Genomic DNA, 15,272 nt, shown 5'->3' on the forward strand with positions numbered 1-15,272 from the left:
TTACTCACACAGCTGACATATGATCCCTTCAAAAGATAGCTTGTTTAAGTAGACCTTGAAACACATTGGAACAACAAAAAAGTCACTGAATTCTGCAACTTTATTAAAAAAAAAAAAGGGGCTAGGTCAATTCAACTGCTTCCATGTTACCTGTAAAGTAGCAGGATCTCTTCCATTTTTGCTTTCTCCTCCTGGCATCTGTGCTTTTACACTTGCCATTTTCTTCTGGGAAAACATCAGAAAACCTCCTTCTCTTTGCACAGAGTTCTGGTGCCTGGCTTGCCACTTTCTGATGGCTTTGAACTGATGATTGGCTTGGTGAGACTCCATCCTTGCTAAAGCTTCATCCAGATGGTTTGTCTTCTGGATCACCTACAAGAAAGTTACCTTTATGATTACTTTCCTCTATACTCATGGTAGCTGAACAGGCAGAACAAACTGAATAGGTATTTACTGCAATTCAAAAGGTTCAGCTGCAGTAAAACAATTTTCAAATCCATATATTTTTATGTGACTAGTGCCACTCTTCTCTAAGTAGCAACTGAAATGACACCGGTAAAAGGAAGTTATCAAACTTGAGAGGCTGAACAGTAACATTATCTGAGTTGATAAGAATCCAACTGCTGAGTGCAAATAGAAGAGACAACAGGGAGAGCATCTGATGCTCTAATGAATTTCAAACTGCTTAAATCATTCTATAGACTTAATAATCACTTCCATAAGTCAAAAACAGCAGCAAATAAAAATGTAGCATAGTCTGAAAGTGACATGCAAACACCTATGCCGCTAAATCACTAACGGACATGCCAAAACTTAACCACACATTTCAGTCTTCCCCTTCACACCACATAAATAGTTAAGATTTAGGTGCTCTACCTCATAGTTTTCAGCAATGAAAGGAAACTGCTCAGGCTGTAAGAATTGAGTTTTAGGGATATCAAGGCCATCTTCTCCATATAGAAACTGCACAACACTGCCATCACTATCACGTACAGTCAGGTCATACTGAACCACCAGTCCTTCCAGATGTTTTATGATACACCTATCTCAAAGAAAATTAAAAAATGTTGAGGCTACACAGTAACAAGGATGATAACTCTAACACGAAAAATACTGTTTTCAGTAAGATCTTAATTGCACTTAAAGACTCATCAGGAATTCTACAAGCAAAAAATCTTAGACATGACATACAAACAAAACGTGTAATGATATTGCGATGTTTTCTGCATGTTGCTCCATCCAACTTCCTTGGACTGAAGAACCTTAGAACGAAACAGCAAGTTATTTGCTATTTCTGTTATCACACAAATAGCTGTGTGCAAGAAGGCAGCCCTCTTTTAGAACTCCTCACTACCCTCCAAAACAATTTAGAATTCCCACCTTCTTCTATATACTGCAGGTGTGGCTTGAATAAAGATGAGCCCCACAATGTGGCCTAAAAAACTGAGTTGCCAGGAATATGTGCATCTTTCCTCTTCCCAGGAAAGAGAATTCTCCACAAGGAGAAGCTTCTGCTGCTGCTATGCGCCAGAGATAAGTTAAAGATAATAAAGCTCCACTTCACCCAGTCTTCTAGAAAGCCACCTTAGACCAAACATTTCTAACAGCAAACTTTTTGTGAAAAGTGAGTACACTATGAAGCTAATCTAAGCTACTTAAGTGCTTGCTCCAGTCTACGATACTTTAGGAAAAAGTACATTTTAAAGGCTGGAATTCTTTAATAAGCCCCTTACCTTTGCAGGTACCCAGAACGGCTGGTTTTGACAGCTGTATCCACAAGACCTTCCCTGCCAGCCATGCAGTGAAAGAAGAATTCCTAAACATAAGCACAATCCCATGAGCATTCTGCTGACAAGTACACAAAGAGCGGTAATTCATACTCTTTCTGAAAAGCTGCATTTGAAAGCAGGGTAAACATAGCTGATTTATCTATCACTGCAAAAACTCTGTATTAAAATAGCAAGATCTAAATAAATTTCAGTGTAAGCAGAATGAGCATTAAGCTTACAGATGGTTTGATTCCAGTGAGAAATCTGCCAGTCACGAATCCTCCTGAGCTAGGTGAGAAATCGTAAGGTTGGAAACACGGCAAAGACTTGCCAGATGCCATCAGCGGGGGTCTTCGACCTTCCAACTCAATCTGGCCCAGCAAACAAGAAATCTACGTGTGGACAGCAAGAGCACAGGCAAAAAAAGAGGAAACATCACTTTTCCATTAAACTTTTTGCTCACCTAAGTGCAATGCTTCTTCTTGAAAAACTTAATAAAGCAATTACGTGTAGACTAATGTTATGTTCATTAAGTGTTCTTGCTACTGACGGACAGTAATGGTATGTGGATCTCATCTGGTCTTTTTGAATAAAGTTATTCCAGCCCCTTGACTCACCCTCAATACTTCGATTCACGTTCTGTATGATTATTTTAATACAAATAGATGTGAAACTGAAATGTTTTAAATAATTAGTTCCCTTCATTACCATCACCACCTCCCAGCAGCGAACTAAAAACAGAACAAAACAAAACAAAACAAAAAAAAACACAACCAGCCAACCAAACAAAACCTCTCTTGACCTTTGGTACTGTAGATAGCCTTTTTATACAGCGTGTTTGGTGCGTGCTTCTGCATTGCTGAAGGCAAAATGAAAAAGCATTGTTGCCATTTCCACTAAGTTCAAAGTAAGATTTTGTTGTTCCTATTTAGCAGTGGAAGACGGAAACTGAGAGGTCAGTTTCCAGCAAGAGCCAGGGGAAGTTCTTTCTCCTGCAGGTTTGTTTGTATTATCTGCAGCATTCCTTCCAACAAGGAGGCCTGCAGTTTCTGTAAATCCTAATATACTAACAACTGCTGCAAAAAAAAAAAAAAACAAAAAACAGTACAATTATCTGCTGAGGTATTTATTATATTCTTCCCAAATTTTTCCATGCAAGAACTTGCATTCCTAAAGCCCACAATAAAAATCTTGCATTGCAATTAGAGAGTCATACAAGACCTACTCAGTAACTTGCACTCTTGGACAAATTACATCAATATACGTAGCCGCTCAGTAATTATAACTGTCATTACCTGTACTGTATTTACAGTGGACCCTTTGGCTCCTGACTGTACCATCAATTGCAAATTGTTCTCCGGAAAGCTCCTGTGCAGACCAAGGGGCATACAAACCTAAAGAGTTGGAATCGTGGCGAGGGGAACAAAACAAAACTATTAGTAATAAAACAATGAACCAAAGCAATTCCTGTCAAAGGCTTTAAAAAGTAAAACCAGGACAAATCACAGGCATTCCCATTTATAATTTTAAAAGCATCCTGAATATTAAGCCATCTTATTCAGGGAGGACAAGGTTGAGGTACTGGCGAGGCAGTATGTGACGCCTAAACTGGGGACAGATGGAAAGCTCCAGCCTCCAGAACAGTCAGCCACCCCTCATCTACATGAAATTAACTTTCCAAACAAGATTAGTATATACAGATGCCTCAGTGCCAACCTTGTTAACTTCATTGTTATAATTGTTTACTTCCTCCTTGAATTTCAGATCAACCATGTTAAAATCCCTCTGGTCTTTGCAGAGATGGGCATCCTGCCACTTCCCTTGGACCTCCTCACATGATGTTGCTTCTGGCAAATTAAGAGCAGCTCTAACAGCCTGAAAATAAAACAAGGGGTTTTTTAGGTGCCAAGCAGACACGATTACATACGGCAGATTTTCTAGTTTTTTTAAATTATTATGAAAAAACATTCTGCAAAAACGACTTACTTCAATACCATGCTGGTTTGATTTTTCGATGATTTTTTGTCTTTTCTGGTCTGCTTCAGGTTTAACCAAGATATCTTCAATCCCTGTTAAAGAAGACAGACAGACCACATAATGATCCAACCAGAGAAACAATTGAGAAGGTATTCACCGCTTCCTGCAGAAGTCACCAAAAATGGTCACTAAAATGGATAGAATACATGATGGATGAGGAGAGACTGAAAGAGATGCATTTGTTTGGCGTTTAAAGATAGACGGAAATAAAAACTTCTTCAAGAGGAAAAAAAAATATCACAGTATCCAAGATCAAATGCTGGCCAAGAGAGATTGCAGAACTGCCATCCCTGAAGATACTCACTTGACTGGACACAGCCCTGCACAAGCTCACCTGGCAGGACTTGCTTTGAGCAGAGAGCTGCATTACATCACCTCCACGGATCCCTCCCAGGCTAAATTATTCCAAGACTCTACACGTTCAGCACTTCTGTGGGGACCAGTGGGACTCCAGTACTGAGTTGCGCACGGGTTTATAAAGCAAAGAAGCTTATGATCCCATTACAAGGCTCTTCACTGTCCGGTCCCTGCTCTTCTCTTCCCGTTACAAACTTGTCTCCTCTTCATGGACTCCTTCTGAACCTCATTCATCTCATCTCTAGGACTCATTTTGTTCAGTCCTAAATCATCTCATCTTCACCAAACACTAGGCTCCTGCTCCAGGCCCACTTCCCTTTTTCTGATGTTTTAAAAATCTAATGATCCCAGGCTCTTTGCTCATTATCTCTGTCAAATGAGCTTTTGTGCCCTTGCCCTCAAGATGTATTTTCTGTATCTTAGAGGCAATTAATTGTCTTACTTCAACAGATCTCCCGCTTTTCCCTGGTTCACAGAAGACTATTGTTTCCTCACTGCTGCCAAAGCTTACTACTGCTCTACGTAACTCCAAGTGATTATGTTGTGCCTTCACAAGTGAATTTAAACTCTCCTGATGCTACATCTATAAATTTTTCATTAGCATAAGAACATCTTGCAAAGCTCTACGTGGTCATTTGAAATATTTTAACTACTGCAAGAAGAGGGAGCAGAGTAAGGGTCAATTTTTTATTGACTGCCAAGTGCATTTTTGTATGAGTTTGCAAAGCTGTAATGAAAGTCAAATATTTACCAAAAGTTTTACAGTAGAATGAGGTATGCAAGACTTGACTAATAACCCCTCAAAGTCCTCCCATCTCACTTATCAGTTGTTACGGTTTCTGTGCAATCATTCTTTTCAGAGAAGTAAAAAAAAATGGAGCCTCATAGGAGGTTTTGTCAAAATAAAATTTAAACACAGGACATTTATACTCTTCACACTTTGATAAGGCAGGACAGATGAGAGAATTTAATGGACATCCTTAAGATTATACTTTCTCTTTATGCTTAAAAGGCCAGCTATGTAAAAAACAGGAGTGAGGGGAAGAAAAAATGTTGGCAAACAGTGATCCCAGTCAAGGACACTGTCTTGTGGAAGTTTATTTACAGAACTCTTGGCATGTATTCTACCCAACACTGTCTGTTTTATACCTCATGAAGTGTTGCAGCACCCTGGTGAATTAGTCCTTGTGTTACTCACCCATTGTAAATCCCCTGTAAAGCTGCAGATAAGCAGTAAAGAGACGTCCCAGACACGTTAGCACTTTCCCACTCGTTTCACCCCCGTAGATTTCATAGCAACAGTGGACCAGGCCATAGGCAGAGCTGCCAAAGTGAGCTTTGTCCAACACGCCACAAAGTAATTCCCCATTTTTAATAATAACCTGAAAAAGAAAACACAACTCTTCAGGAAAAAGGAAATTTTGATCCCAATATGACCTTTCCAGGATTTTCTGAGTAAGTAAGACACATGAAAAAAAGGCTTTAGGTAAAAAGCTTTAAAAGCCCACATACTGACGAACAGTTAAACATATTCACCAATACTACCTATTTACCTGTACTTAAATGGAATCTGCATCAGGCAGGATTAGAAGAGAGTTTTTCTTTATACCCAAGCCAATTCTCTAATTACCGCCTTCTGTCAGTAAGTATCTTTCAATTCCTGTTTTTAACTTCATCATCTTCCTGCTTCCCTCCTCATTCTTTCACTCCATACATATTCAGATTAAAACGCATCCCAGCCCAGCCTCCAGAGTTGCAGCACCAGCATACCTGCGATTCACACATTGAATCAAGATTTAGACATCTGTTTGCAGGTCCCTTTATCCAGGCTCTTCCACCAATCTTTGCTTTTCCAGTCAAATTCAGTGGGACATGGTTTTCTGGAATTATGTTTATTAACAACGTAGAAACAACCTGTAAAGAAGCAGAAAGAATGGCAGGAAGTATTTCCCATATTCCTTTCTCACTGTAAAGAATTTGGCAAAGAGGAGGAAACCAACAGTCTATGCATGTATTTTTCTCTGACAACAAATCTTTAAAAGCTCAAAAATCTGATGCTTACAAGACAGGAATATGCTCTTGCAACTCTAGCATCTGCAAGATCAATGAGACGCAGCTACTCAGAAACAAACGGCACCAGTGCTTTTTTTATTTCCTTGTTACTGGGAAAAATAACTGTCCATCCACTTGGGCTTCTCAGATACTACATCAACATAATGATGATCTCAACGAAGAATTCAAATACCAGAGTATTTACCTAAAACCTTCAGTTCAGAGGTTTAAAAGCAGCAGCTGGTGTAACTTTACTCTTCCACTCTCAGCAAGCTCTGCTTACTGTGATCGACAAATTCCTTCTCTGCTCTGATGCTCGTAAACTGCAGCATTGTTTCTATCTGCAGCACTGTTAAGAGCTACAGGTAAAAGTACTATGTCAATTCTGTCATTTTAAATGTAAAGGGACTCTCATAGCCTTAGTGAGAATATACAACCAAAATCTGTATGGTTTTGCTTAGACAACAGGATCCAGCTTTTCAACAGTCCCCATCAGCACTGATTTTAACACTAGTGTTCTGCTTACTTTGGAACCACCAGCGTTCTTTAACCCAATAAACTATAAACTACCTGCTTTCCTGTCCATAGTCGTTGTGGTTTCATAATGGCAGGAGGAAATACTTTAATTCTTCCTTTTTTGTCCGTCAGTCCCCGGTAAACAAGCTCCATGTATTGCTCTCTTGTGAAGAAGCAGCCCCGGGTTGTCATGCTGACTCCAGATATCATGTGATCCTGGATCAACCCAGGAAGCGGCTTGCCATCCTAAAGAAATTTGGAAGAAAAAAGGTTTGGTGGGGGTCAAGTGCTAGCAGCTCCCCAGATTAATCCAGCTGGATAAAAGCACCAAAGTCCCTTCTGAAGAACGCTTCATTACTGTACAGCTCTCTTCTAAATCTCTCCTAGGCACTGACAATCAAAAGAAACAAGATTGTTTAGATGTGATGTGCCCTCTCTAAAAGAGAGAACAACTCAGTTTGGGGAGATGAGAAGCAGTTAATAATGCCTGAACAACAAAAATCCACTGAAGGAAAGAGCATATCTGGTAAAAAACGGGAACAGGAAAGAAAACTGGAAATAATAATAAAAAACAAAACTAAAAAGAACAAATTTCATCTCATTTATCCATAGAAAGATCCATAGAAAGACCAACAACAAAACATTTTAAACAATGCGATTTCATATACGAAGAAGTTTGACAGTTTTATTTACCTTTGGAACTAGATACTGTTCATCAGTAAAGGCTAAAGTGTAGGCCTCTGCTCTACCCAGCTCGCTTTGTGGAAAATGGGCATTCATTTCATCACCGTCAAAATCAGCGTTGTAAGCCTTGCAGTTGGCATAGTGAAGCCTCAGCACTTTTTCTCCAGGCAGGATTCTGGCCCGGTGAGCTTGGATGGAGGGTCTGTGAAGAGTGGGCTGGCGGTTCAGCAAGAGGACGTCTCCAGTTTTAATGTGACGACAAACCTGCAAGAGAATTTCAGTTGATGTCTATAAAACATTTCCATGCGTGCCTCTGGAAAGAATGTATCTTAAAACACATAGGCATTCAAAGCAGTTTCTTTCTAGTATTAACATTCTGTACAAAAGGTTTAAGAGAATCAATCAAGACTACTTACTCCCGAAGCTCTCTGCTCTCTACCAAACCACAGTCTAAGCCTGCTTTGTGCTCCATTAACACCCACAAACCACAGCAATCAAACCAAGGTAGCTGCGTGCAAGCCACACCCTACCAGGCTCTCTTCTCCCCTGGCAATACGGGCATTAAAGACTGAAAAAGGGAAACTCTGTTATTTGTAAGTGAGAAAATAAACCAAATTTACCCAAAGCCGAACTGATAGTACCTGTCACCATACAGCCAGTGCTGGACAGCTTGGAATAAGATAGTACGACCAGGTAGCTGGAGCAGAGGCATGGAGCTCTGAGTTCTAACTTCATGTTTGAATAAAGCACAGGGAGGAGGTCACACAACAAATTCTCATCTAGAACACAGCCTCTCAAAATAGTCTCACTTTCATGTCTGTCAGTATACACATGCTATAATAAATCCATCAAAGTGATCATCAACAGCTCAAGATAACCTGTTCGTACAGTCTAAATACTCAGTGCTTATTCAATATATGAAGATTTCAGCAGGCATGCAGCTATTTCCAGGAGTTAGGAGCAAACAGAGCTTAAACACATTGTGCTTAACATTACAGAATGCATTCACAGCCTGGTTTGTGGGAGTCTTCAGCATCTATTTTATCAGTGAGCTCAATTTTCACATCTGTTTTGCAGGTCATCATCCCAGTAAAAAAAACGCCAACGTGAAAGTCTGAAGTTCTTCTTCCTGAGCAGGACTGACAACCCTAAATCCACAGAACTCTGCAGCTGTGACGGATGCAATTTTGCAGTCTCTGGTCCAGTAAGCACCCAAGGAATTACTAATGTCCACTCCAGCCCTCATGAATCACACCAACACTTTGTGAGCCTCAAGCACCACCTTGCATGCGAGGAGACTGGGTGGCATCCTTGCTGATCCCACTGAGACACTCAGTCTGGGGCCTCGTAACGGTGTGTAATGTAAGAGGGAGATAATTTATTCCTTACAAGTAAAGAACCTTTAGATTGACTTTATCCAATGCTTTGTTTGGAAATGCCCACCAAGTTCAGAATTGGAGCCAAAACTTAAAACGCCTGAGCCCTGACGTTTGGAGGCCCTCCAAAAACCTGTTATCCTTCACTGTGTATTTACCACGTGTAGGATTCTGTGTAGCCCTGGAGGGTTATTCTCAGCCTCAAAAATATACATTAAAAGAGGGGCTCTTTGCAGAAATTCAGGTAAGAAGAAAACAGTGAGAACTGAGCTGTCCAACGATTTACTACTCCATTTAATGAGCTTCCTACATGCATTTATTTGAGTCAGAACCGACCAAATTCTAACCTTTAGGATACTCTTATAACCTGACAATCACGTAAATCTGACAATCCTGTATGTTATTTTCCTCACCAGATAGCCACAGTTATACATTTCCAAAGCATGCTACCCAGTTATTACTGGAAAAACCTTAGCTTTAGCACTGCAATTCACAGATGCTTTTCTGCCATAGCACACAACTGTGAGAACTAGTTTCAAATGCCACCCAAATTAAAACAAATTACGATGCCAAGGAAAAAACTGCTCCATCTGTACAGTTCATGAAAGCATTTGGGAGCTAACGCCCTCTCCTTGAACCACTGTAGTGTTCAATAGGGTATTCCCTCTTCTTGCTCTTGCCCTTCCGCTTCACATGATACCAAAAGCAGCTCCTTTTACTCGCTGTCTTGGATATAAACCCCTGTCAGAGGTCTGCACATACTGTTTGCCCTGATGAACCCTGAGGAGAGAGGATGGCTTTCGAAGGTGAAAGCTCAACCACCACTTTTACTTAACAGCCACCTAGGCTGGAAGCCAGGAGTGCACGGGTTCTTCTTGTCTGAAAATAGACCTCTTCTTAAAAGGCTTCAGGCTCATCCAGGAAACAGAAGCAATACAGAATTCGCAAGAGCACTGTACTCTTGCGTTTATCTCTGTGATAGGTTCTGAAAGGAGACATCATAGAAACGCTCAGTCTTAAATATCAAATCTATACCCCACTTCTACTAGAGACATGGGTATACATAGCAGTGTGAAAAGACCATTTGCCATTTCCACACCAATTCTCCCCAGCGCCTAAGCAGCACGTTGTCAATGCTTGCAAGGTGGGGAAATATCATGATTGAGAAGTTTCAGAGGTTGATTAAGCGGCAGCACAGAGAACTCAAATCCTCCAGCAGCTCCAGAGAAACAACTGATGTAAGCACCAAGCACTGCACTAATGATAACGTCTGTACGAACAGATGGGCATCAGTGGGGTTGGTTTTTGCTTTGCCATCTGCAAAATGAGATGGTGAAGGGGAGAGGGATCCTAGGTTACAGCAGGCAGTACCAAAAAAAACAACACTCCTCCCCTAGTCTGTGCCACTCCCAGCATGGCTGATGAAAAAATGGGAGGACTCGACTCCGTACTTAATCATGGGCACCCATCGTGGCACACAGCTCACAGCAGCTGCTTGTGGTGCACCTACTCTACAAACACACTGAATTTCGGCTACCGCCACAAAACTGCTCCAAATACAGAACATTTCAGTAGTTCTAAAGGGGATGAAAAAACTCTAAAATTGGCTGAGAAGGGCAGGGAGGCAGGGGAACACAAAAGCATAAGAATAATAATATCTTTCATACTACTGAGACTTTCCAAGAATAGCCAGCTGTAAGTGAAAGACTCTTCAGCATCTTGACAAGATGAACACCACACACTGCACATTAAGAGATGAGTGAAATTGAGGATGGAAAAACGGTTATTAAAATTTGAAAAAAGTATCAAGCTTTTCTTCTCACATACTCCCTCAACCTTTTCCAAGCCACCTACTAAAAGACAAGACAATGCTGCTCAGGGAGTCTTTTGGAGCTTGTTAGAACCACTACCATAGGCAGTATTATTACTTAAAAAACCCACCACGCAGGTAGGATGGTTCTGCCAAGCCAAGTCTTTGTCATACTCACAATCTTCAGTCCTGTCGGGGGTGCCCCTGAGGAAGGAGTGAGAAGCTGCTTCGCTATGGCTTCCCTCTGGGTCAGGCTGCTGGCACTCAGCACCGTACGAGACCCATCCTCGTTAATGACCATGGAGGCCCCAGGGTGAACCTTTGGGCCGTTTATGACAGCTTGCCTCAGCTCTTTGACATTCCAGGGAGTGACCGGCTGAGGGTAGGTCAGTTTGGTAGCAAATACCTAGACAGGAAAGAAAAAAAAAAGGAGAGAAATAACTAGTTGTTCAGCTTTCATTTAGAACAGAAGTCACTGAGGAAACAGGGTCAAACGTTAATCCAGACAGTGTAAACATAAATTATTTGAAGATTTTGGGTGCATCCCCTCAACATATTGTCATGCCAAATGGATATGTTTCTGTTTCAAAAGCCGCTACTCTAATAACCATGCACTTTTTAAGATTTTCAAGTGGAGCAGAAAATGAAAACTGAATTAGCAATTTAAAAAACAAGCATGATTTTAGATTCTGCAAACAAACTGACAATACAGGGGAAAAACGTATAACCACCAGGCTCACTGTTCTCAGATAGGCAAGCAGAAAAGACTGGTTATGAGAAGTTCAAGATCAGGATTGGTATAATCTCTGGGAGTTATTAAAGATGAAGGTTGAGACATATCTATGGCTGTTTCTTAAAGGCTGCCAGGCCTGTTACAAGATACTGTACAAAGATGAAGGGAGAAACAGAACCTACTTAGAAAGTTTGCACTAATTCATAAACCAAGGAAGCTTTTTTCTTTTAACATCCTCTTTCCTACACTTAGTGTTCAGTATAATGGTAAGAATTTCCTGCTCTTCAACGTTGCGTCTTCATTAACATCCAACGGTAAGATACAACTGTGACGCACTAGGGACGAAAAGGTCCGGACAGGTCAGTAAATCTCTACGTTTTAAACTGTTTACTGCGTAGCTGAAAACACTAAAGTATAGCTCAGTCCCCAGCTGTACCATAAAGAAATACTCCTTTCTTTCTTCTTACCATGGGAATGCCAATCTCATTGGTGCCAATGTACATATCAGGGCAAATGACTGATCGAGCTGCAAAATCCACACGTTTTCCCATCATGTGCTTGCGGAAGAGTCCTTCCTTTTTCTCTAATAGCTTTGAAAACAAAAGTTAATGACTAAAATGCAAAAGACAAAAACATGCAACGTGAGACAGATTCTCAAGACATTGCAGTAATGATTATCATGAAAACCCCTACATAATGAGCACAAAATAAAACACTTATTTCTTATTCCATCCATTTCTCTTGCTTGTGTCTGTGTGTGTGCTGTGACACACAAAGTCTCTAACACTCTCCCTGCCACCCACCTGACGAATACCGGGGTATTTTTCAGTCATTAGTTTGTCCATGTCACTGTCAAAGACAATGTTGACGTGAGTCTGAAGGCGAATCCAAGTGTTGTAAAGCTTATCTGCAATGGTCTGTCCTGGAATCGTTGCCAGGACAGAATGGTCCAGAGGTTCATTACTCTCACCGGTCTCCTACAGAAACAGAAAATAGGAACTTGGACTTACCAAGAAATACCTACTATGTACCAAGCTGAAATCACAGTGTTAAATAACAAACAAAACATTGTCCACTATTTTGCACCTCACTGAAGAAACCAAATCAAAAAATAAAATTAAAGATATGTTCACACTGTTATTACACCTAAGTGTTTCGGACTGGTCTGCTGTCAAGATTTAGAAACTGACTTGGGTATCTCCAAAGACCACATCTACATATTCCAGTGGCATTTCACTAGCTGATTGCTTGGTAAGTGACAGTCCTCTTTCCAAATTGGCTTTTTACTGGTTAGTCGGTGTAGGCTAAGAACCACTGTTCTACCGGGAAGCCCTATTTTCAGATGAAAATACAAATGCAAGAGCTTGCAGCACTTACATCACTTTGTTCTCACAGTCTAGGAGGCTGTATACCAGTCATCTCCAAAACACATTTTTTCATATTGTCACCTCAAACATTTTAAGAGCACATCTCCACCTAGTGGCCAAACTCTCAGTAACTAAAGTAAAATGTTTAAAAAAACCTTAAACTTCAGGATGTAAACCAAGTCCAGCTGAAACTAACTCTGGTATCAAAGAACCCTTAACAACACAATTCATGAATAAATATGAAAAGAGGTTTTCAGTATGTTTATGATCAATTTCTGCTCTGTAGGTTAAGTGTGTTGGTTAACCTGCACTATTTTTCAAATTAGATACAAGAAGTTTCTTTTGTTCTCTTGTAGAGCAGTACATTGGAGTGAACACATCTGCCAGAAACACAGAATTTCCTCCAGCCTAAACACCATGGAGAAAGAGCACGTTAGGCTGTCTGAAGGCTGTCAGAAAATATTAGGCTTCTTATCAGCAGAGGAAAAATAGTTGGAATACAGGTGACACTCCAAAACAAGGGTATAACCGTTATTACAGAAGAAAAAAAATGCAAAACACAAAAAGCTTGGGATATCCAGACTGAATCTACCTTAAGTTTTCTTCACAGTTACATTCTCAGAATGGGGATTTCAAGGGCAAGAGATACATGTCCCAAACCTTAAAACTCCACAGAGTTGCATACTGTATGTCAATTGTGACTAGAAAAGGGCACTTATTACTTAACTATGAGTGAGCATGCACATCTTTAGTACTCTGCAAATTCACAGTCCAATGTACCATGCAGCAAGTTCCCCCTGTAAGCAAACTCCATGATTCACAGCCTAAACACAGAAGCTGAGGTGTCCCTAGCTTTCTCCTTGAAGCCTTCTCAAAACAAATATAGGAAAACAGCATGAGGCCACATAGCCTGGGTGAATGGTGGTGACACATCATTACCATGTGAACCGGCTGGTTGTAAGCAAGCATTGTTACTAATTATGGTTATTTGGAAATTTTTTAGTTCATCTAGACATTAATGCTTAAAAACAACCAGGATCACAATTGGCTCTACTGGGCTTAAAAGATAAAGCGTCTTTTTTCCACCACCATTTTTAATTTCATAAGATGCTGGGAAAGTTTTACCACAAACTATTTCTGCTGTACGTATTTCATTTTCCAGCAACAGGAGCCCACGTTTCACATACAGTAGGCTAATATAAAAACCACAAATAAGAAGTCCGCATAAAATGATAGTCCCTTTGCACTAGAGAGCTGCGTGGAAAGATGTGAGCAAAAATACCTAGAGAACATGTCTAACAGGATATATTCCAACAGCCCAGGCAAAAAATGTTACTGAAACAGTTGACACAAGAACCTACCCAAACTGCACCCCACATATCCAAATATTAAAGAATAAGATAAACAGCAACTCTTACTGTTTGGGTTTCATCTCCTACAGTTTTAATTGGCTGACATTGTTCTTTTGCCATGAAAACCAAGAGCTTCCGTATCAGTTTGGCATCTTTCATGACAGCCTGCAGGTTGACAGTCTGACCATTCGTAAACATCCGGTCTCCAATACGATTCACAGGACGATACCTACAGGAGATCAAGATCGTTTTAGCAGATCAGCGTCACCAAAAAGCAGCGTAATAAATCTCAAACATACTAAGCTAAGTCTTCAATGCAGGAAAAATAATCCCTATAAACTAACAGTGAGCATTTGAAACTTCATTTATTATACTGGCACAGTCATAAGAGGAATGATTCCTTAAGACATTCTACCAGCACTCTACTGCTGTAACATCCTAATATTCTGCAGTAATTTGAAATACTAATAACAAAATACACTTTTTTCAAAACTACTATTTCACTCCTTTAGTATAACTTCAAAGGAGTTTGGTAAAATTATCATTGGTTACTGCTGTCACTTTTGTTTTTTTTAAAGTCCCACCAACATTTTAGTATACCAGTGTCTGTACTACAGGTGTTTGCATCTCTGACTCCTGAGAAGAGTATGTGGTAAAACCCATGATTTGCTTTGAATTTGTTTCAGGGATTTTTTACCTTGAAGGTGGAACCACAAGCAGATCTAAAAAAAACATATCTGGACTAAATCCTGAACTCTTATGGGAATCCATCCCAGGAAAGAGGTAACGCAAAAAGAAGCCTGAAAAGATAAAATAGAAAAGATAAATACATTATTGCTGCTTTTCTTTTTGGAATCTAACCCCCCCACCAAACCCCAGATGCAATTGGTCAATCAAAAGAACCTGCTAAGTTAAATACTAGAGAGCTTGTTTAAAATAAAAACATTTAGGCATAAATACTTTAGAAAGAATTTTATTGTTCTCTTTGGTCATTTTTGTCACTGACTATGACTAATACATGAAACCCTTTGATTTTTCCTGACAACTGTAGACACTTAGTGTACAGGTAACTCAAAAGAAGAGACCACTAAATACACTCTCAGTCTTTAACCAAGGTGACTGTGGGGAATAGCAGACAGCACCATGTGAACATCATATTCTCCTTGAACAACAGCCAAGCTTTGCGAGGAGCCACAATTTGAGAACAGCTGATCAAACT

General features: G+C 40.2%; 1 protein-coding gene across 1 annotated transcript in view; it reads right to left on the minus strand.

The window, feature by feature from the left end:
- The window catches only part of POLR1A (RNA polymerase I subunit A), a 33,715-nt gene that overhangs the window by 13,377 nt on the left and 5,066 nt on the right, over positions 1 to 15,272 (minus strand). The window contains exons 8-23 of the mRNA XM_035547316.2: positions 14,751 to 14,853; positions 14,120 to 14,282; positions 12,138 to 12,311; positions 11,802 to 11,924; positions 10,780 to 11,007; positions 7,425 to 7,679; positions 6,786 to 6,977; positions 5,934 to 6,077; positions 5,362 to 5,545; positions 3,756 to 3,838; positions 3,486 to 3,644; positions 3,065 to 3,163; positions 2,009 to 2,161; positions 1,734 to 1,816; positions 877 to 1,042; positions 151 to 372 (exon numbers count right to left, since the gene is read on the minus strand). Coding sequence (XP_035403209.1) covers positions 151 to 372; positions 877 to 1,042; positions 1,734 to 1,816; positions 2,009 to 2,161; positions 3,065 to 3,163; positions 3,486 to 3,644; positions 3,756 to 3,838; positions 5,362 to 5,545; positions 5,934 to 6,077; positions 6,786 to 6,977; positions 7,425 to 7,679; positions 10,780 to 11,007; positions 11,802 to 11,924; positions 12,138 to 12,311; positions 14,120 to 14,282; positions 14,751 to 14,853 — 2,531 coding nt within the window. The remainder of the gene's footprint in view (positions 1 to 150; positions 373 to 876; positions 1,043 to 1,733; positions 1,817 to 2,008; positions 2,162 to 3,064; positions 3,164 to 3,485; positions 3,645 to 3,755; positions 3,839 to 5,361; positions 5,546 to 5,933; positions 6,078 to 6,785; positions 6,978 to 7,424; positions 7,680 to 10,779; positions 11,008 to 11,801; positions 11,925 to 12,137; positions 12,312 to 14,119; positions 14,283 to 14,750; positions 14,854 to 15,272) is intronic.

This window comes from Cygnus atratus, chromosome 4 (genome assembly GCF_013377495.2).
Source record: "Cygnus atratus isolate AKBS03 ecotype Queensland, Australia chromosome 4, CAtr_DNAZoo_HiC_assembly, whole genome shotgun sequence".
Classification (NCBI taxonomy): Eukaryota; Metazoa; Chordata; class Aves; order Anseriformes; family Anatidae; genus Cygnus; species Cygnus atratus.